We start from the raw sequence: 21,814 nt of genomic DNA, 5'->3' as shown, positions 1-21,814 counted from the left end.
CCTACGAACGTGTGTCCCGAAATGGACGGTGTGTGTTCAATGACAACCAATTGTCCGGGAACACACTAGAGAACTCCACGTCACAATAGATCTTCAAAGTGGCCTCCGTGGGACTGCAAATGATACAGATAGCGGTTGTGATGCAAGATACACAAAATCGTATTTTGGCTTACCACATCTTAGCTGGCCACTTGCCTATGTGCTTGTACAAGGACTCGCCTCAAAATCCTGTAGAACATGTCCTCCAGACCTGGTGTAAGCATAGTCCGCCGCTCCCTGCACGTTCATCTGTCCGGATGGATTCTTGATCACACAAACGCCCAAAAAGGGCTTGAAATGTTGTGTGATGTAGTTCGCGTCTGCCTCTCGCCAGTTTCCATCTTCTTGGCCGTACGCAAACACCACCTTGGCTTGTTCTCAACATGACTACCGGATCATTCTGCTGCTTACAGCAAAGCCAACTACTGTGGCAACGTTGCATTTCCGGACACATGTACATAGGACATATTTTTCCTTCATTTCCGGTCAGGAGTCGGTCCCCGCAGTTAGTCGGTTTTATTGATGTTAACCCTGTAGGAAATCAGTACTCCGTGCTGTGTGCAGCGGCTTAACAGAAAGGCAAATACAAACAGTGCATGAGACCACTCATGTATCGGTCTTGTTTGTCTATTCATAGTGAGCCAAGCGTAGTCGCCTTGTGAAGTGATAACACAATTCCACAAAGACGCCATTTGGACCCATTTTGCAGGGTAGAATACTCGGGTGTCTGGAAGCAGGCCAGACACAAACCGAAGTCTCAGTATCCTCGGACGTGTCACAAAGTGTCATTTCCAAGCTTTGGCAACAGTTTCGAGACACAGCGGATGTTCCTCGTAAGCCAATACAATGTCCACGAAGAATAACCATCCCACGGCAGGACCTACATCTGGTCGTAACTGCCCGACGAAAGTGGGTACACTCTCAAGACAATTGGCTGCAGAGCTTGCAGCTGCGTCAGGAGTTGCTATATCCCGACAAACTGTGTATCCGAGGATACGAAGCTGTTTCCCCGACATTCGCAGAGTACATCCCGCGCACTCCAGCACTGAGACGGGCCAGTGCATTATGGAGTTTACAACATCAAAGCTGGACCATGAATGTATGGCGCAATGTGCTCTTCACACATGAAACCCGATTCTGTTTGCAAAATGATTCTCGTCGCATATTACTCTGGAGAGAGCCTAGTAACCGATGCAACCCCATGAACATCGTGGGAAGACATCGGTTTCGATGGTAATGGCGTCACGGAGTGCTGAGGCATAATATTGAATGGCCATACCGAGCTGTTCATCTTCGTTCGCTGTCGGAGGAATACTGTAAATGCTCAGACGTACAGAGATGAGGTACTTTTACCGTATGTGCGCCTTTTCATATAGATGGTCCAGACTTTCTCTTTATGGACGATACTGCCCGTTCGTAAGGAGGTGTTCTGGTGCAGGAATTTCTTGGAGGTAAAGACATCTGTCGCATCACCAGGCCAGCGAAATCTCTGTATCTGAATCCTACACAACACGCCTGGGATGTATTAGGGAGGCGAAGTGCATACCGCCACCTTCCACCAAGGACGTTTCCAGACCTACGCACCGCTCTTGCTGAGGAATGGGATCGACTGCCACGAGCGCTCATAAATCATTTCGTAGACAGCATGCCCCGTCGCTGTGCAGCGAGTGTGGCTGTTAGGGATAACCAAATCCCCTATTAATAGCTCCTTTTGTTGTGGAAGAGATTTCCCACTTGTGTAATTTGCTTACAAATATGTATGTCAGCTATCATAACATTCGGGCACTGGTGTACGCCAAATGTCTTGTGATTAAGCTGCAGCTTGTTCAGTAATCCTTCCAGCATCCTGTCCTATTTTTGTGATTACGATTAACGTTTGGACAATAGTCTACATAACAGTACCATTATGGAATAACTGAGCAGCTCCGGGAACTTAAATGGGTACCTTTGGCAGACACCTTTGGCAGACAACGAAGTGGTTCTAGTGAATCCTTGTCGGGATAAATTAGAGAACCGATGCTCGAGAAAGAATTTACGACAATGTTGCTTTCACCACCATGTATGTCGCGTTGAAATCATGAGAATAAGATAATGGAGAGGGGGGGGGGGGTAGTACAGAGGCATATAGACAGTCCTTTCTTCTACGCTGAATACGCGAATGAAACAGTACAGAAAATCACTTCTTTTGATATGGAACACCTTCCACTACAAACTGTATACTGGCTTGCAGAGTATAAATGTAGTATCGCTGAGAGTGGAGGGCCGGAGATAGAGAAGATGGAGAAGGGGATTATGAAGATGGTAATGGCGATATGGATGGTCTTAAAGCGCCTAACTGCATAGTCATCAGCGTCCCCATTGTACATTAACACACACATCTCGTGGTTTGAACCTTGTTTGTTTTCACAAGCGAAAGTGCTTCGACGAATCATCAGGAACACACATTACCAGATTTCTTCTGAATGCCTGGCTTACTCGACGTAAATATGTAATTCATATGTTTTAAAATCAGACCACCGTTTGGGGAAAAAATGACAGATTGCTTGTTACATGGATGGCCGACTTTAAGAAAACAGGGTTCGAGCAATCCATGTTATCCTCATGTCAGGATACCTACACAAGCAGTTATAATATTTTTAGCGAAAGTGGTGTTCTACTAGATTGACGTATTGGTGGATAACACAGCCGTAGGAGGACACTATGCGTCAATGAACAGCGTTCTATTCTCAACACGGTGAGCATTCACTTCCTTCCATCGGTGCGGCTGGCATGAGAATCTACGCCTGAGCGGTCGATTACATTGATCACAGTTCGTTGTCTACCACTTCGAGCCTCTCGTCTTACCACTGACACATGATCCTTTCGTTAGACAATAAGTTGTTATCGCGCGGACGGACGGCACATCGAATCAGAACGCCTCCTGTACACGAGTCTTCGGCTGCTTTGTCGGTTGTATTATTTAGCCATGTGCCAATGTGTCCCGACAGCCAGCAGAAAACCGCCTCTTCGTCTTAGACGGTCTGAATCATTTTTTATGCCGGTTAAAATTGCTGTACATATTTCAGCCAATGAGAAACTTTATACTACGATGGTGGATGAGAATGCCTCCTGGTCCAGAAAAACGTGCCCGTCCGTGCCTTCGTCAAACTGTGGAATGTCAAGACAACTGCAAGGGTGACACTGACATGTGAGTTGCTATTAGTGAACGTAAGCCGGCAGGAAGCTGCAGACGCGGCACGTGCGAGGAGTCACGACCGGGCGCTGAACCCGGTGCTGGCTGACGGCGCCTCTGCGGGCGGACTGGGTCACCGCCACAGCACGCCGCCGCCGCCGGTCGGCGATCAATGTGGCTGCCGCCCGTCTAGACGCGCTTCCCCTCCCCTGCCTCCGCCCCCTCCCCTTCCGCACCTCTCCAGCCGCCGCCGCCGCAGAGTATCGACCCGCCACGCCGCGCCGCCTGGGTCACCGCGGCTCCCCACTACCGCCCCCGCCACACGCCTACCCGACTGCACCAGCTACGTTCGCACTCACCCTTCTCCCCCCGCCTTTGTTGTCACTCGCACATTCTCTTGCACTCGTGATAAAAACACAGGAAGGGTGACAATTAGTAGCATTCACAACACCCATCATTTGCAATCTTGTACCACAGACAATGTCCAGACACATATTCGACTGATTGTGCAATAATCACTCAACGGACGGCAGGTGGTAGCACTAACAGTGGAGGGTATCAAAAGCATGTCGGAGGGACGCGGAAAACAGTGCAGTCGTTGTCGTAATGCGTAAAAGGGAGTGATTCTCTGACGTCCAAAGGGACCGATCATTGCCTTTCGGGAGAAGGGTGGAAACATTTCCGAAACGGCTAAGTGTGTTAACTGTTAGTGTGCTGCGGTGTTTTAAGTACCCTTGCATGGCAAAATGGCGCTATCCATAACCGGCGCCGAGGCAGCTACGGTGAACCACGGCCCACAGACGACAGGAATGAACGAGGGCTTTTCTCTGCCTCGTGATGACTGGGTGTTGTGTGATGTCCTTAGGTTAGTTAGGTTTAAGTAGTGCTAAGTTCTAGGGGACTGATGACCACAGTAGTTAAGTCCCATAGTGCTCAGAGCCATTTGAACCATTTGAGGCGGATTATTTACCGCATTTATAACTTTTTTCAAACGTGAATTTAAAAACAGGTCTATTACTATTGACATTAGAAAACACAAGAACGGACTCCAGAACCATGTGGTGTCGACCAAGAGAAATGTAAAGAGAATTGTAAAGGTAAGTGCGAGCTGTAGGAACCGTAGTAACTGTTGGTTTCGCGTCGCCTGCAAAGCATCGAAATCACAAGGAATCTGTAACACAAATGAGTAGTTTTAACAACGATGTTTTAAAGTGCTCCATGTGAATGATGAACGCCCGACACAACAAAAACGCGTTACAGTTATGCAGGCTTCAATCGTAAGCGCTTCGCCAAGTTAAAGAATTTAAAGAGACATTACTATATCCATATAAAGATTCACGATACAAGAGAAGGAGGTACAACAGTGTATTAACTTGATGAAACTAGTGGCGATAAGAATTATTCCAAGAAGATCAGCTGGAAAATGAGTGATGGTACTGGTCTTTTTAAAGTTCTCATAGGGATAGGTTCTCGGGTAATTATTCTGCATGCTGACTCTTCTTCTGGTTTTATTTCTGAGAATAAATTCGAATGTACGTGCAAGAAAAACAGCAGTGATTACCATTCGGCAATTAACGCTATCAGTTTCGTGACGTGATTCACAATTCTTATCATACCTTGCTTCGAAAGTCGGTCGCTGCCAGTTACAATTCAACTCTTGTTGAGGAAAAATCAAGTACAAACACCAAAAAAACGAATATTTTTCCCCGGCTTAAAAATAAAAATATTGAGCACCGTATAAACCAGACTCGTGCCGATCTCCTGCAGCTCGTTAATTTATACTGTACAAGTCACGTGACGCAATGTACAAAATTGGCTTCCTTGCACGCGAATGGGATCACACAGTTTTGCGTTTTACTCACGTGTCACTGTCATCATAGACCCACGGAATTAATTTGGCAAAGGGTGTTAAGGCTCTGTAGGACAAGAAAACAAAACATTCAAGAAAACATACAGTGAATCGCTTGTGCATGAGGCAACAGACAACATCCCGCCTCTGGCGTGGGCACAGACTGTGTGTGTGGCACGCTGAAAAGCTTCAGAAAGAACAGGGAAGTGATGTTGGATATAAGCCTTTAACCTATCAGAAGTGATGGTAGATATAAGCCTTTAACCTATCAGCATAAATTTAAAATCAGATTGTTCGGAAATAGACTCAAATAGAAGTGACAATGGTATTACAACGTAGACTTCGGAACAAAGTAATAATATTTCTTAGTTTTAAAGACTCGTGGCTTAAAAAATGTGTTTGTCAACATATCAGTTGCATACACAATAATGAGAACTTGCTAGCCTTTTTTATTAGGACTTTGTATCCTTTTAATTATGCAGACTATAATGTTCAACATATTTCCCAAAGAGAAGTTAAGCTTGTCCCACCATGTTTTAAACCTCGTCATTTTCAAGGCACGAACTGGAAAGACCATTTGACAGTGATTGTTACTTGTCGAGATATCGGTGGTTTTCAATATTATCGGTGAGATTCCCTGGGGTCATTCGCAGATGACGGTTAATTGTTTGCTTGTTCAATGGATTATAAATGCGGTCTCACACTGCAATATCGAGCACGTTTTAGTTTACACTCACAATGCCCGTCAACAACGAAAAATACGACAACTTACTGATCATTTTTATGATAGTCTTTTACATTAGTGTTTTCTACCACTAATTCTCTTTTACACGCAGTAATTACACTTAACTATGGTCAAACACACACACACACACACACACACACACGCACCTTACACATTTTTAAAAATAATATTGAGCAGAATTCGGAGTAGGTATTAAAATTCATGGAGAAGAAATAAAAACTTTGAGGTTCGCCGATGACATTGTAATTCTGTCAGAGACAGCAAAGGACTTGGAAGAGCAGTTGAATGGAATGGACAGTGTCTTGAAAGGAGGATATAAGATGAACATCAACAAAAGCAAAACAAGGATAATGGAATGTAGTCTAATTAAGTCGGGTGATGCTGAGGGAATTAGATTAGGAAATGAGGCACTTAAAGTAGTAAAGGAGTTTTGCTATTTGGGGAGCAAAATAACTGATGATGGTCGAAGTAGAGAGGATATAAGATGTAGGCTGGCAATGGCAAGGAAAGCGTTTCTGAAGAAGAGAAATTTGTTAACATCCAGTATTGATCTAAGTGTCAGGAAGTCATTTCTGAAAGTATTCGTATGGAGTGTAGCCATGTATGGAAGTGAAACATGGACGATAAATAGTTTGGACAAGAAGAGAATAGAAGCTTTCGAAATGTGGTGCTACAGAAGAATGCTGAAGATTAGATGGGTAGATCACATAACTAATGAGGAAGTATTGAATAGGATTGGGGAGAAGAGAAGTTTGTGGCACAACTTGACCAGAAGAAAGGATCGGTTGGTAGGACATGTTCTGAGGCATCAAGGGATCACCAATTTAGTACTGGAGGGCAGCGTGGAGGGTAAAAATCGTAGAGGGAGACCAAGAGATGAATACACTAAGCAGATTCAGAAGGATGTAGGTTGCAGTAGGTACTGGGAGATGAAAAAGCTTGCACAGGATAGAGTAGCATGGAGAGCTGCATCAAACCAGTCTCAGGACCGAAGACCACAACAACAACAACAATTGAGCAGAAGCAGCTGTCAAGCAAATATAATGATTTCGGTTTGTGCTTGAAGTTAATTTGTTGTGTATTAAATTTTTACAAGCAGTTTCAACGTCGTTTTGAGAACAATTGTACTTCACGTTGAGTAAATCTGTGGAACAGTGGACGTGAATTATTATTTCTCTCATGACGATTGATAGAAATTGGTTTTAATATTTATTATTCCCCTCATGGATTTGAACGTACAGTACGCAAACGAGCCTGACTATTATCCGCAGCAATGCAGTTCGGCAACGTAGACTTCGTTTGCCCGCTCTCTGCTGCCGCACAAGCGCAGTTCTCATCTCCCCCACCCGTTGCACAGCTCTCACTGTCCGCACGTGGTGTGAAGAGCACAAAAATGAGTTTACCATACTCCCATACTCCCTTGACTACCAGACTCCCCGGATTTAAAGCCAATTGAGAATCTATAGGACCACTCCGATCGGGCTGTATACGCCACGCGTCCTTAAGCGGGAAACCTAGCGCACTGGAGTCAACATGGCTCAACATCCCTGTCCGTACCTTCTAGAACCTCACTGACTCCCTTCCTGCAGGTCACGCAGCGGGCCGCGCTGCGAAAGGTGGTTATTCGGGCCTCTAACAGTCACATTAATGTGACTGGACAGTGTAGTATACAAGCACCAGTACCATGTAGAATCTAGAATTAAGAAGACTAGCTTATAAACATACCTTAGTAAGTAACCTTGGGAGGCACAGCACACGAATGTTGGACTCGAGGCCACATTCCGAGACCTTCTCCCAGGGCAGCCCAAGTGAATGAACATCTAATACTCAATCTACCCTATCTTCTTTTACCGCTCTTCTTAATCAATTTTGTTTTCTTTTATCATTTCCTATTTTCAGTTTCATGTACAAAAGTTTTATACGTATAACACAGCTGCCATTTACACAAAGATGCAAAGGTTCTGCAAGGACAATGGAGCCAGTTGGAGTCTTTGGTTCCGTTTAAGTGTATTGCTGGAACATTACGGCCCACACAAAACTTATTAGACAGCTGACCCTGGTAGTCCAAATGCAGCGTGAAAAACAAAATGTAACATACTCTTGCATTGCCGAGCCACACTACCACATAGGTCTTAATTTGAGGATGAAGTTTCTGAGAATGTGCGTTTGGAGCACAGCATTGTTTAGTAGTGTGACAACAAGAAGGAACAGGATGATAGGATATGTGTTAACAAATTAGATAGTAACTTCCATGATACTAGAGGGGGCTACAGAGGGTAAAAATAGCAGGGGAAGACAGCGATTAGAATACGAGCAATAAATACTTGAGAATGATGGATGCAGCTGCAACACTCAGATGAAGAGGTTGGTATTAATGAGCAGTTCATGGCGGATCGCGTCAATCCGATGAGGAGACTGATGGAGGGGAAAAAAAAGAGAGGGAGACGGTAACAGACAGTTGGGAAGTAGTTTCGCAATAATTCTGACAAGTTGTTGTTGTTGTTGTTGTTGTTGTGGTCTTCAGTCCTGAGACTGGTTTGATGCAGCTCTCCATGCTACTCTATCATGTGCAAGCTTCTTCATCTCCCAGTACCTACTGCAACCTACATCCTTCTGAATCTGCTTAGTGTATTCATCTCTTTGTCTCCCTCTACGATTTTTACCTTCCATGCTGCCCTCCAATGCTAAATTGGTGATCCCTTGATGCCTCAAAACATGTCCTACCAACCGATTCCTTCTTCTAGTCAAGTTGTGCCACAAACTTCTCTTCTCCCCAATCCTATTCAGTACCTCCTCATTAGTTACGTGATCTACCCACCTTATCTTCAGCATTCTTCTGTAGCACCACATTTCGAAAGCTTCTATTCTCTTCTTGTCCAAACTATTTATCGTCCATGTTTCACTTCCATACATGGCTACACTCCATACAAATACTTTCAGAAACTACTTCCTGACACTTAAATCTATACTCGATGTTAACAAATTTCTCTTCTTCAGAAACGATTTCCTTGCCATTGCCAGTCTACATTTTGTATCCTCTCTACTTCGACCATCATCATTTATTTTACTCCCTAAATAGCAAAACTCCTTTACTACTTTAAGTGTCTCATTTCCTGATCTAATTCCCTCAGCATCACCAGATTTAATTTGACTACATTCCATTATCCTCGTTTTGCTTTTGTTGATGTTCATCTTATATCCTCCTTTCAAGACACTGTCCATTCCGTTCAACTGCTCTTCCAAGTCCTTTGCTGTCTCTGATAGAATTACAATGTCATCGGCGAACCTCAAAGTTTTTACTTCTTCTCCATGAATTTTAATACCTACTCCGAATTTTTCTTTTGTTTCCTTTACTGCTTGCTCAATATACAGATTGAATAACATCGGGGAGAGGCTACAACCCTGTCTCACTCCTTTCCCAACCACTGCTTCCCTTTCATGCCAATCGATTCTTATAACTGCCATCTGGTTTCTGTACAAATTGTAAATAGCCTTCCGCTCCCTGTATTTTACCCCTGCCACCTTCAGAATTTGAAAGAGAGTATTCCAGTTAACATTGTCAAAAGCTTTCTCTAAGTCTACAAATGCTAGAAACGTAGGTTTGCCTTTTCTTAATCTTTCTTCTAAGATAAGTCGTAAGGTTAGTATTGTCTCACGTGTTCCAACATTTCTACGGAATCCAAACTGATCTTCCCCGAGGTCCGCTTCTACCAGTTTTTCCATTCGTCTGTAAAGAATTCGCGTTAGTATTTTACAGCTGTGACTTATTAAACTGATAGTTCGGTAATTTTCACATCTGTCAACACCTGCTTTCTTTGGGATTGGAATTATTATATTCTTCTTGAAGTCTGAGGGTATTTCGCCTGTCTCATACATCTTGCTCACCAGATGGTAGAGTTTTGTCATGACTGGCTCTCCCAAGGCCATCAGTAGTTCTAATGGAATGTTGTCTACTCCTGGGGCCTTGTTTCGACTCAGGTCTTTCAGTGCTCTGTCAAACTCTTCACGCAGTATCTTATCTCCCATTTCGTCTTCATCTACATCCTCTTCCATTTCCATAATATTGTCCTCAAGTACATCGCCCTTGTATAAACCCTCTATATACTCCTTCCACCTTTCTGCCTTCCCTTCTTTGCTTAGAACTGGGTTGCCATCTGAGCTCTTGATATTCATACAAGTGGTTCTCTTCTCTCCAAAGGTCTCTTTAATTTTCCTGTAGGCAGTATCTATCTTACCCCTAGTGAGACAGGCCTCTACATCCTTACATTTGTCCTCTAGCCATCCCTGCTTCTGACAAGTATATGCACGCATTTCGTACACAGCTGTCAAAGGCATACGTAAAGATTTATCCGCCTTCTAAAAAGGTAATCACCAGCCTTCAGCGATTGAAAGACGGTTGCAGTTCTCCGCGGATAAGACAATGAGATCCGCATACGCAAGTGCCTTGCCCCTTCCGCAAGCCTTTTACCCTCTTCGTTATCCCTGAGCTCAGACGGTAGAATACTACGACTGACCCTGGTCTAAATTTTCGGCTGCTGAAGTTGGAACTCCAAAGGGAAATGTTAGTCACGATAGCCGTGGAATATCGATCTGTACAAATGAATTACAGGGTAGCCGGGCATACTAACGTGTCTTGTGAAATTGCGAATGCCAACTTAGCAAAAGCGGCTCTGAGATGTTTGATGGATAGTCCATCTAATGTCGTTCTCGCTGCACGACGTACGTCAACAGTACAATGCTGAAGTACGTCTAGAATTTACAGAATATATAACAGGTTACGCAGAGGGTAAAACACGTATGAAGCTATGTTTGGCTTACTAATAACTGCGTCATTTGACCGAGAAACAATACTACAAGAGAACGTCTGTCTATGTTCATCAACTAGACAGCATTAAAATTTTGCCATTTACCGACCTATGCAGACAGCACATCAAACTAAATCTTTTTTGCCTCTAAACAACATTATTCACCTTTTGAAATTGTACTGCCATTTAAAATAATACACGTAAGGATGTTGACTCTCTGGTATTTATTAGATACGCCACACTGCTAAAATATCTTGTAATTTTCAGGATCCAGAGGAAGTCACGTCACTGACTACCTTTCTAAATTATCTACTGCTACTCAACTACTTATTGTTAATGAAAATGTGACTAAAATAAAAGGGAAAAGAACTCTCAGAGACGGGGTGATTGAAGGATAAGTAAAAGCATCTTTCTTCAATAGGAAACAGGAATCCATCTCATAGAATTGCAGATATTAAAAGATTATGTATCCGTCTGCTGTTTTTCTTTACAGACGTTCAGCATACAATCGAGAAAAAAATATTCATGATTCCTTCACCGCCAAATAAAGTTTTGTTTAAAGAACAATCTTTCAGACGTGTAGGGGGTTGTTCTACTAGCATTATAACTGCAATTTAACTCGACGTGAACGCTGAAGAAATAGTTATCATGCAGTTTTAAATTTGATACTAATCAGTAAATAAGATGTCATTATTATACTATGCATTCCTCCTATAATTTTCTAATTATTATTATCAGTAAATTAATTTCATTAAGAAAAAGGAATTGAAGACGCATCAAGGAATAACGAATTTGGTAATGAAAGGAAGTGCAACGAGGTAAAAGTTGTAGAAGGAGAATCGGAAATGAATACAGCGAATAGGTTCAAATATATGTAGGTTGCAGTAGTTATTCAGCGATTACGAGGCTTGCTCAGGACAGACTACGCACTGAATACTAAATATCTGCATATTTATATAGGATGTTTCGAGGTCCATAAGGAACAACTTTTGTTAGAGAAAAAAATGTTCGCTCACGTTTCCCACCATCGCCAGGGTTCCATTGGTATTTGGCGACCCCGGGATGACAAGATTTTACCCAAGCAGTGGGTTCGATTAACTACGAGTGCAACATACTACCAGTTCAATAAACTGACAGAATGAGTGCATGTAAGCGGTGAAAGGTACTTTAGAAGCGAATCGGAAAGTACGAGACTGTCCGGAAAGTAATGTCCGATAGGTCGCAGAATGGAGACTACATCAAAACTCTGTCGAAGCTTTGCATTGATGTAATGGGCAGTGTCTCTAATATGCCTATCGATCGCATCACGTCGCTCTCTTCAGACGCACATGCCCAGAACTACAGTCTTCCGCCAAGTACGGGTGGCCGCTGTGAGGTTTCGCCTGATTTCATGCAACCCCACGTAACATATCTGTCATGCGTCTTCTTCTTCACGACATTCTCCGCCGCACACGGCAAGAACAATGAGGACCCACCTGCAACGTTTTCGATAGGAAGTGTTTGCTCACCGACCTTACAGCCCAGACTTGGCTCTCTCTGACATTCATCTCTGCTTACATAAACTGCTGGCTACGAAGACAACATTTTGGCATACACAACGAACTGCAGACCAGCGTACAGACGTGGCGTAAAATACAGGCAGATGTCTTCTATGAAGAGAGGTTTGAAAGTTCGTACAGCGCTACGACAAGCGGCGGCTATGTAGAGAATTAGCTGCAATGTGTAGCAAACTGCTGCTAATAAAAAGTTTTTGATTTCATTGTTGTTTCCATTTTGAGACCGATTGGACCTTTCTTTCCGAATAACCCTCGTGGAATTGGATCTGCTTGGCGCTTTTACAGGGTAACGATCATTGAACTATATGAAATAAAATCGTCGTAACTTCTGATCGGTTTGCGTTAGGACGTTCAGCGAAAAAGTCCACTTTCATTTGGATGGGTTCGTCAATAGTCAAAATTGGCGCATTTGGGGGACTGAGAGTCCGCATTTCGCGATCGAGAAGTCTTTTCCCCATCGACGGGTGACTCTGTGGTGTGCAATGTCCAGCCACAGAATAATCGGTGCAATATTCCTTGAAGATACAGTGACTACTGAACGCTACGTGAAGGTTTTGGAAGATGATTTCATCTCCATTATCCATAGTGACCCTTATTTTCACAAGATGTGCTTCATGCAAGAACTCGACCCCATTGAAGCAGGAGGGAGGAGCACTTTGGCGACCGCATTCTGGCTCTTGAGGATTGGCCGGCATATTATCCGGATCTGAACACATGCGAATCCTTTTTGTGGAGGCTACATTAAAGACAAGGTGTAGAGCAATGACCCCAAAACCATTGCTGAGTTGAAAACAGCCATTGAGGAGGTCATCGACAGCATCGATGTTCCGACACCTCAGCGGGTCATGCAGAATTTCTCTATTCGTCTTCGCCACATCATCGCCAATGATGGCAGGCGTATTGAAAATGTCATAACATAAATCCCAATGTCTGTAGTGACATTTATATCTTGAATAAAGTGTGTGCACGCGTAGTTTGTAATTAATTTTCCCTTTTTTTCCTAACAGTTCAATAATTGGAGCAGTTGACTGGATGATAGGCAACACATGATGCATACGAACGCACACCGCGCCTTCGCCCTGCCGCCTTTCAGGTGCATTACAAGTCTTAACAGGCGCCTAATGTTGCTGGGAAGCGTCAGCGAGCATTTTGCCTCCAACAACAGTTGTTCTCTATGACGAGATCTGTCTGTCATAGGCGTTTGTTGTAAAGGCTATGCAAGATTCTGTATATGTCTCTATAGGTATAGGTTTACTTTATTCCTCAATAGAAGGAACAGTCGAGTTCCGTGGGTAAATGGGATGTACGGGCTCTGCACAAAAGAAATGAACCTGCTGCTGCGAATTTTTATACATACTGACTTCAGAGTAGGATCCATTTGAGCCCATTTACGTCTGCTTTGTATCTTCCACGTTTCTGCGAATTGTTTTCCGGGAGGCTGCGCAAGAGCTTGAGATATCAGCGCCCTGGAGGGGTCGTGAGGCAGTCAGCCTAACGTTTTTGTGCTTTCTTCTCGTATCAGTCTATTAGGTTTTGATAGATTCTATCTGTGTCGATCACTCCTGTCAAAGATCGCAAAATACTTTTGTTCCTAAAAAATTAAACAAGAAACAAGTTTCTGTTCTGTCTGTGTTCCTGCATGGACGCAAAAACGATATTACAGGAATAAAATAATTTGGAGAGTTGTATAGCTGATGCGGCTGTTTCTGTTGAAATTTTGCTGTATTATTACCTGTATGTAAGAATACTTGCAGCTGCCACCGCATTTGGAGAACTTTTTAACATTCCGCCACTATAAAGGAACGGTAAAAGGTTTCATATTGTTTTGGAGTGGCGAGTTGGAATGTTATAAGCTATGCCGTTTTTGTGTTCCAGAGGAACGGAAGGACATGGCTGTAGTAAGCTGCTCGTCCACTGACACTGAGTCGATCGAGCAGGACGAAATTGGTCACAGTGCGAGGCCACATCTTAAGATTATGATAAATAGCTCCTTAATAATGTGGGCACTCTCTCTCTCTCTCTCTCTCTCTCTCTCTCTCTCTCTCTCTCTCCCTCTTTTTTTTCTTTTTTATTTTTTTTTTTTGGGGTGGGGGTGGGGGGTGACGACTAAATTGCTGAGTTCATCGGTCCCTAGCCTTACACACTACTTAATCTAAAGACAACGCGCACAAACACATGCCCGAGGGAGGACTCCAACCTCTGACGGAGGGAGCCGCGCGAACCGTGTCAAGACGTCTTTGACCACGCGGCTCTCCCTCTGATCTGATATACCTGTGACGACTGGCGGTAAAGAAAGTGCACCGTATTACGCTCAGCCTACTTTTATTTGAAAATAATGACATGAGATCCAGGCAGGGGTGCTGTCTTTATCTTTGAGTCAGGTCGGTAATGTAAATTTCGTCATCAATTTCTTATACACATCTACGATATCCGAAGACTTATGTATCAGCTATTAGAGAAGGCCCACAAATTAATCACCAGTGCGAATGGGGTGTGCTGGTACGAACAACTGGTGTCGAATTGAAGACAGAACATAATTTCACCGGTTGTTGCTGTTGCTGGACAACTTCATCTTAAAGGGAAGATATTGAACCATATTATCGTCAGAAAATGCTCTCATTTCAAGTCCCTGACGGACGACTATAGAAATCTTCACAACGCTTCAGCCGCACGCTGTTGAAATTAGCGGACGCTGTTTCGTCTGGGATATGGAACAGTGACAAAAGACCAAACCAAAATCGTGCTGATATCGTTCAGAAAGATTCTCGCGCAAATACTCTACAAGATGGACTAAAGAAAGGACGAAATCTTGTCTGGTGGTCACGGGGAAAAAGTTGTCTCCCATGTTCATGGAAGTACACACCAGGAAGCGGCAAGTAAAGGATACGTAGCGAACTGTGAGTGCGACGTAAAGTTTTCCGCCCAGCCCCCCGGATGCACCATTTTCTCCGGTTGAATATCGACTGCTTTCACCGCTCCACCCGCAGCTGCAGGCCCGGGCCACGCTTTCTCCTCATCTGCACCCAAACCTGTTTCACGGTGGGGAGAGCAGCCTATCGAAAACTGCAACGACCTGGCTCGCACTAACGCAGCCGCCTCGAAAACACTCTGTCAGCCTCAAAAACGCCACAGGATGACGTCAAATATCAATTTTCGTTCTAATTTTCAAATATACAACAGCTACACATACAGAAACAAGTAAGAGGCGCTACGCATAGTTTTAAGGCAGTTTCACTCATCGCAGTAACTTCCCTTATCTTATGTCACGAGGGTTGCCCAGAAAGTAATGCACCGCATTTTTTTTTTTTTTCTCAGGCGTGAACAATGCTGCGAATGCGAAACATTAAGTATGTATTATTTGAAGTCTCCTGAGTAAGCGCCCAGAGTCTGCAGGTGATGTACGTTACTAGCACCGTGCCATCATTGAATTTCTCACTACAGAGAAAGAAACTGTGGGGAATATTCGCAAACGCTTGTGCAAAGTCTATGGAGCATCTGCTGTCGACAGAAGTACGGTTAGTCGCTGGGCACGGAGGGTGAGGTCATCAGAAGGCGGTCCGGCGGAGCTCCACGATTTGCAGCAGTCAGGGAGACCATCCACGGCTGTCACACCTGACACACCTAGCCTCCTCGGACTTCCATTTCTTTTAAAGAATGCCATTTGTGGAAGACATTTTGAAGACGATGAGGAGGTGATTCGCACAGTGAAGCACTGGCTCCGCCACCAGGATAAGATTGGCAGCGACACGGCATACAAGGCCTTGTTTCGCGCTGAAGGAAGGCCATAGAACGGGATGGACATTACGTGGAAAAATAGGATGTGTAGATAAAACACCATTCTTTTGTGTGTGTCCAATTCTCATTATGTTCAATAAAGAATTGTTGAAGAAAAAATGCAGTGCATTGCTTACTGGGCAGCCGTCGTAGTATACTGTAGAATATACTATTCAATGCTACTGTCGTCATTAAGATTTGATCAGTAGGGTAAAAATTAATTATTGGAAGAGGAATCCACCAACGAGATTCAGCATCACGTAAACTATTCCCAACAGTCGTAGAGAAATACCACGAACGCTTCCGCGGCCGGTGTTTAATTCTGTTAAGATGTCACGTCTGAGAGGCCGTGGTCGATATATAAAACTATTTACTGAAGGTTTGTCCCTGTCTGTGGAGGGCATCTTCAGCGATGAACACTGGCAAGTGCGTAGAATGCTCAAGCGACGCCGAATATAAGAGGCATGTTCTGAAAGTAAGTACCGTTTTGAAATTCCGCCGTGGTCGGCATGCGCGGTGTACCGCACTCCGTTGGCAAGCCACAACACAATTAGAGTCATTCGGCGTGTTTACGTCTGTCTGTATTTGAAATGCCTCCTCTGACTGACAATCCCGCCGATTGTGAAATACGCGTTGTGGTTCCTTTTATTAATGCTAAATGCGTGAAAGCGGCTGAAACTCATTGACAGATCAATGAAAACATTGTGAGTGATGGATGTACAGAAATGGGTGAGAGCTTTTAAAGATGGTGGTACGAATGTGCACAATGAGAAACGAAGTGGGTGACTTTCAGTCATTACTGACATGTGTTACAGAACTTTGATGAAAAAGTGAGAGAGAACAGACACTTTCCGATTTCGACGTTATGTGATGAATTTCCTCAAGTGCCAAGAATATTGTTGTCTAATGGTATTCGAAATATGGTTGTACAACATGGTAAGTGCCTTAATATTGGTGGTATTTATGTAGAAAAGTAGATTAAAGTACAGGTTTTCATGTAAAAAATAAAATTGCTAAGAACAGTTTAGCTGTTTTATTTTTATTTCGATACAGTACTTACTTAAAACAAACAGGTCTCGTATATGGGCACTGTGAGCTGGATAGAGGGCACACAATTCGTCACATGATACAGAATCCGTTAATTGTTTCAACAGTTAATTCCACTCACTGTGAAAAGTCGATGTACGTATTTTATTTCCTCTTCCATCCTGTTAAAATGATTGTAGTCTTTACAAATTTCTGCACCATCTCTAAATAACCACCCATGGCAATGTACTGTCTTGGCTGAGACTTTAGTCTCATGACATTCTATTACATGGTCTTCACACTATGAAATATGTTTAGCAATGGTCGACTTATCAATTTGACCAAAATAACAGTAGCTCTCGTGTTCAACCAAACGAATAAAGCCGATTTACATAATCGATCCAAACAAAGGTCAAAGTTATTATGTAAGTTGAGGACGTAGAATGAAAGTTAAGAGTTGTTGCACTTGTTACAGGTGTGAGTTTGCATAAGAAAAATTAAACGTCAACCACAAAAAAATTAAATAAATTAAAAGAAACAATACAGTTAGTATGTGCAAATAACTTGCATTCAATAGAAAACAAAACAAATTAAAACTATAACGAAAAATAAGCAGTGTTGTTCACCTTGTACTTGTAGTGATGCAGCGGCTCATACCAGAATGGTTTGTGTCTTTTACCAAGCCTGCCACTAGCAGCGAGCACGGGATCGAATCCATACTCCGTCGCAGAAGTGGGTTTAAACTGCGAAATAAATAAACAAAATTCTTATAATCCAAACAATACAACATACAGAATATTTGATGCGATTTCAAATAATTTAGAGAATTAACTCCGGCCGACTATCCATGCTACGTACGCTCCTGCGGGAGGGCAGGATTTGGTACATCATTTCGTTATCCTTTGCTTTTGTTTTTCCTCTCTAATCTTCGTACTTTCATGTAGCACAACAGAACATATAACAGAAGCAGATTAATAAACCAGATTTGAAATTAACTATCAACTTGAACTACAGTTTGGTGCTGTATGGCGGGCCCTGACACGTAGTAGAAGTGTGGCATTACAAGAAGACGACTCGTGGACCGATTGGCAATCGTGAGAGAGGTCTCCGACAGCTCGCCGCGGTCAGTTGAGCGGCTAGGCTCGTGGCCCGACACCGGATGCAAGGATTTGCCCGGGACCCGAAGCGTGGGCGGTGGGATGAGTGGCGGAGGCGGCTCAGTATGGCAGGCTAACGCTGAAGAAATGAAAGACGAATCTTGTCGTTTCAACGAATCTACGATACGGATCTTACGAGTGTCATTCAATAATTAAAGAGACAAATTGCTCTGGAGAAAAAAAACAGTTATTTTACAATACTTTTTCTACTTTTCAACATAATTCCATTGAAAATTTATACACTTGTTCCAACGAGCTACAAGCTCTTTTATTCTGGCTGCAAAGAACCCTTTATCTTGATGTTTGAACCAATTTCCAACAAACTTTTTCACGTCGTCGTTGTCCTGGGACCTCTTCCCACGTAATGCCTCCTTCAGTGCACCAAACAAATGGAAATCACTAGGTGCTATATCAGGACTGTAAGGGGGACGAGGCAGTACTTCTCAACCCATTTTGTCGATGGTTTCACGGGTTAGTTGAGCAATAAGAGAAAGTGCGTTGTCTTGCTGGAGAATCACACATCTCCTCTGAGATCCACGACGTCTCTCTCTCACAGCTGGCTTCACCTTGTTTAAAAGCAAATCCGAGTCGTATTGGCTGTTCACTGTATGCTGCTCTTCGAGATCATCACAAAAAACTGGACCTTCAGCATCCCAAAACACCGTCACCATGACTCTTCCTGCTGATGCTTGGGTTTTGAATTTTTTCTTTACAAGTATATTGGTGTGGTTCCATTCCATGCTTTGTATTTTTGATTCTGACTCATAATAGTGAACCCAAGTTTCATCACGAGTTAAAATTTTGTTGGGGAAGTGCTCACCTTCTCTTTCATAACGTTCCTTTAGCACTGTGCACACTCTCAACCTTGTTTCCTTGTGCAGCCGTGTCAAATACTTTGGGACCTATCTTGCACATGCTTTGCGGTACTTCAGCTTGTTACAGATAATGTTATGAACTGTACCAGTACTAACTTGGACCTTATCAACTACCATTTTCACAGTCACACGGCGGTCGGCACGAATAACGTCATGCATTCGACTTTCAAATGAGGGAGCTGAAACTGCAACTGGTCGGCCAGAACGGTGTTCGTCAGTCACTAAGTCGCGACCATTTTTTAACTGCTCTACACACTTAGATGCATACAACTTTCACCATAAATGTCCGGCAGTTCGTGGACTAGTGGCTAGCGTTACAGCCTCTGGATCACGGGGTGCTGGGTTCGATTCCCGGCCGGGTTGGGGATTTTCTCTGCCCGGGGACTGGGCGTATGTGCTGTCCTCATCATTTCATCATCATTCTCATCATTCGTGACAGTGGCTCGATTGGACTGTGTAAAGAATTGGACTGTGTACAAATTGGGACTTTGTACGGGCGCTGATGACCGCGCAGTTGAGCGCTCCACAAACCAAACATCATCATTCATCATAAATTTTATAGACATTCTGCAGCATATATTCACTGGTTTCTCCTTCAGCAAGTAAAAAACGAATAACAGAACGTTGTTCAACTAATGTGGACGTTTCAAGCGGACTCGCCATCTTGAAAACTATTTTTGAGGTTATAAGCAAAACAATATTGACACATCAGCTGATCAGCCATAAAAGTACCAAACTTGCCCTACTAACAGTTTTTACCCCAGGCCAATTTGTCTCTTTAATTACTGAATGACCACCGTAACAAATGTGATACTGTTTTAGATAGTGGTGTGCGTGTGCGTGTGCTTGTGCGTGTGTGTGTGTGTGTGTGTGTGTGTGTCCTGACATTTATTAAAACAAACGAATGTGGATAAGAACTAAAATTGTCGTACACGCATGCACTCAAAAGGCAGTGGTTATTCAGGAAAATGAACTGTAGCTTACATCATGCACTTTCGGACCTGGACCGTTTGCAGTTGACTGTCGTGAACTAATGTGCAGCTAAGTTACCTTTGTTCGCACTTTTTCTGTATTATTTAATCGTTTTTCATTTGAGTGCGTAATTTACGTGAGACCACCATACGCATACTTGTGAATATTATTGAATAAACATTTATTTGGTTTAAACTATGCTATTAAGTCAACAGAATTTACGAGGGCGTGCTGATAAGTAATGCCTCTGAATTTTTATGTAAACACACTTAAAAGTTTTTAGAATAAAACGAATCTTTATTAACGTTCTACGTCTTTATTATTTATGTCTACATACATATTTCTCAACATAGTCATCCTGCGATGAATGCATGTCGCCGAACGGGGGAATAGTTTGTTGATATCGTCAGTGTAAATGTTTGACTTTGTCGAAGGAGATACAACTTCGCTTCTGCTTGTACCGCTTCATCACTATGAAAGTGAAGCCCTTGAATGTTCTTTAACTTTTGGACACAGAGAAAATGCAGACATTGGAACTGCATGAAGGATTATCGATGACAGTGAACCCAAGGCGTCCGATTTTTGCAGATGAGGCAGCGCTAGTGTGTGGTCTGGCATTGTCACGCTGATATATTACGAAACGGCTAATCCGGATCACAGCACAGTTCCAGTCGAAGGTCGAACGTCTTTCAGGACCAACAAAAATTTGATTTTTAATATTACATACAGTTTTTGACCAAATTTAAAAATCTGTCGTAATCTAATCATTAATATGTATAATCTTATGTTAAAGGTTTAACGCAGTATTAAATTTAGAAGCTGTGTCTATGGCGCGCGAAATTCCAACAAATTTTACAGATAATTTCAAACCATTACAAAATATTTTCTCGCTTGCACTCTCCACAAAATTATGAAAGGAAAAAGAAATTTATCGCTTACTACATTTTCGCTGTTCATGCAATGAAACTGCAGCTTCACTCATGAAGTTTTAATTTATTACTTCTTTACTACTAAATCCATTTGTAACGCATTTTGCAGAACGTATCCACATATACTACTGAATGTACTTGCAATACTGTACGACAAATAGTTCAAGAGATATGATGTCACAAACACTGGGCTTCGTGAAAAACTAGCTTTTGCTTAAAACGGAGCCCAAATTATCCATACTGTAATCATTCATTGTTTGATACCGATTGTGAGAGCTCTCAGCTAATGCTAACAAACTTTAAACATAATTTCAAATCTTTTCTACACTTTCTTCTCACTTACATGCTTAGCGCCGAATGTTTAACACATTAATGCATTTGTAAAGTAATCTGGCGTTTAAAGCAGTTTATATATATGAAAGTACTGTTCTTCAATGAATCAAGGGTGGGAGGTTTACCGGAAAACGTACTAAACGCTCACGTAAAGGTGGCCCTTTTGCAGAGACTGCTGGGAGCAAAACCATGCGATCGGCTCGTAATACATTCTCTGCTGGAACAAGCTCCTCTTCTTATTCCTCTCACGACAGTCAGCTTTTATAAGAGAAACGAACAGGTAAAGGGTTAATACGTCGCATAAATGACACTTAAGTTGATGGTGAGTCGCTCGATGGATCAGGTACAGCCACTTTGTTCGTTTTCCTGAATAATAACTACCGTGCACAAACACCGCACACGAACCAACACTATTTTCCCTATGGCTACTTTATTTTATGTTGTTAGGTAGCTAAGGCTGACAATGAGCGTAAACATGCCGTAGCAGCCAGAAGCCAGACGAACCTAATCGATCTGTAAAGGGACAACCTTAAAGTGTGCGATTAATAACTTTGGATATTAACAGTGTTGTAACACCGGCAT

General features: G+C 42.9%; 1 protein-coding gene across 3 annotated transcripts in view; it reads right to left on the bottom strand.

Annotated features, from left to right (window-relative positions):
- The window catches only part of LOC124778009 (ski oncogene), a 642,389-nt gene that overhangs the window by 262,138 nt on the left and 358,437 nt on the right, over window positions 1–21,814 (bottom strand). For all 3 annotated transcript variants that reach the window (XM_047253582.1, XM_047253584.1, XM_047253583.1), the window contains one exon: window positions 17,593–17,709. In XM_047253582.1, the coding sequence (XP_047109538.1) occupies window positions 17,593–17,709 (117 nt within the window). The remainder of the gene's footprint in view (window positions 1–17,592; window positions 17,710–21,814) is intronic.

This window comes from Schistocerca piceifrons, chromosome 2 (genome assembly GCF_021461385.2).
Source record: "Schistocerca piceifrons isolate TAMUIC-IGC-003096 chromosome 2, iqSchPice1.1, whole genome shotgun sequence".
NCBI classification, from domain to species: domain Eukaryota; kingdom Metazoa; phylum Arthropoda; class Insecta; order Orthoptera; family Acrididae; genus Schistocerca; species Schistocerca piceifrons.
This window is presented reverse-complemented; position numbering and strand designations above follow the sequence as displayed.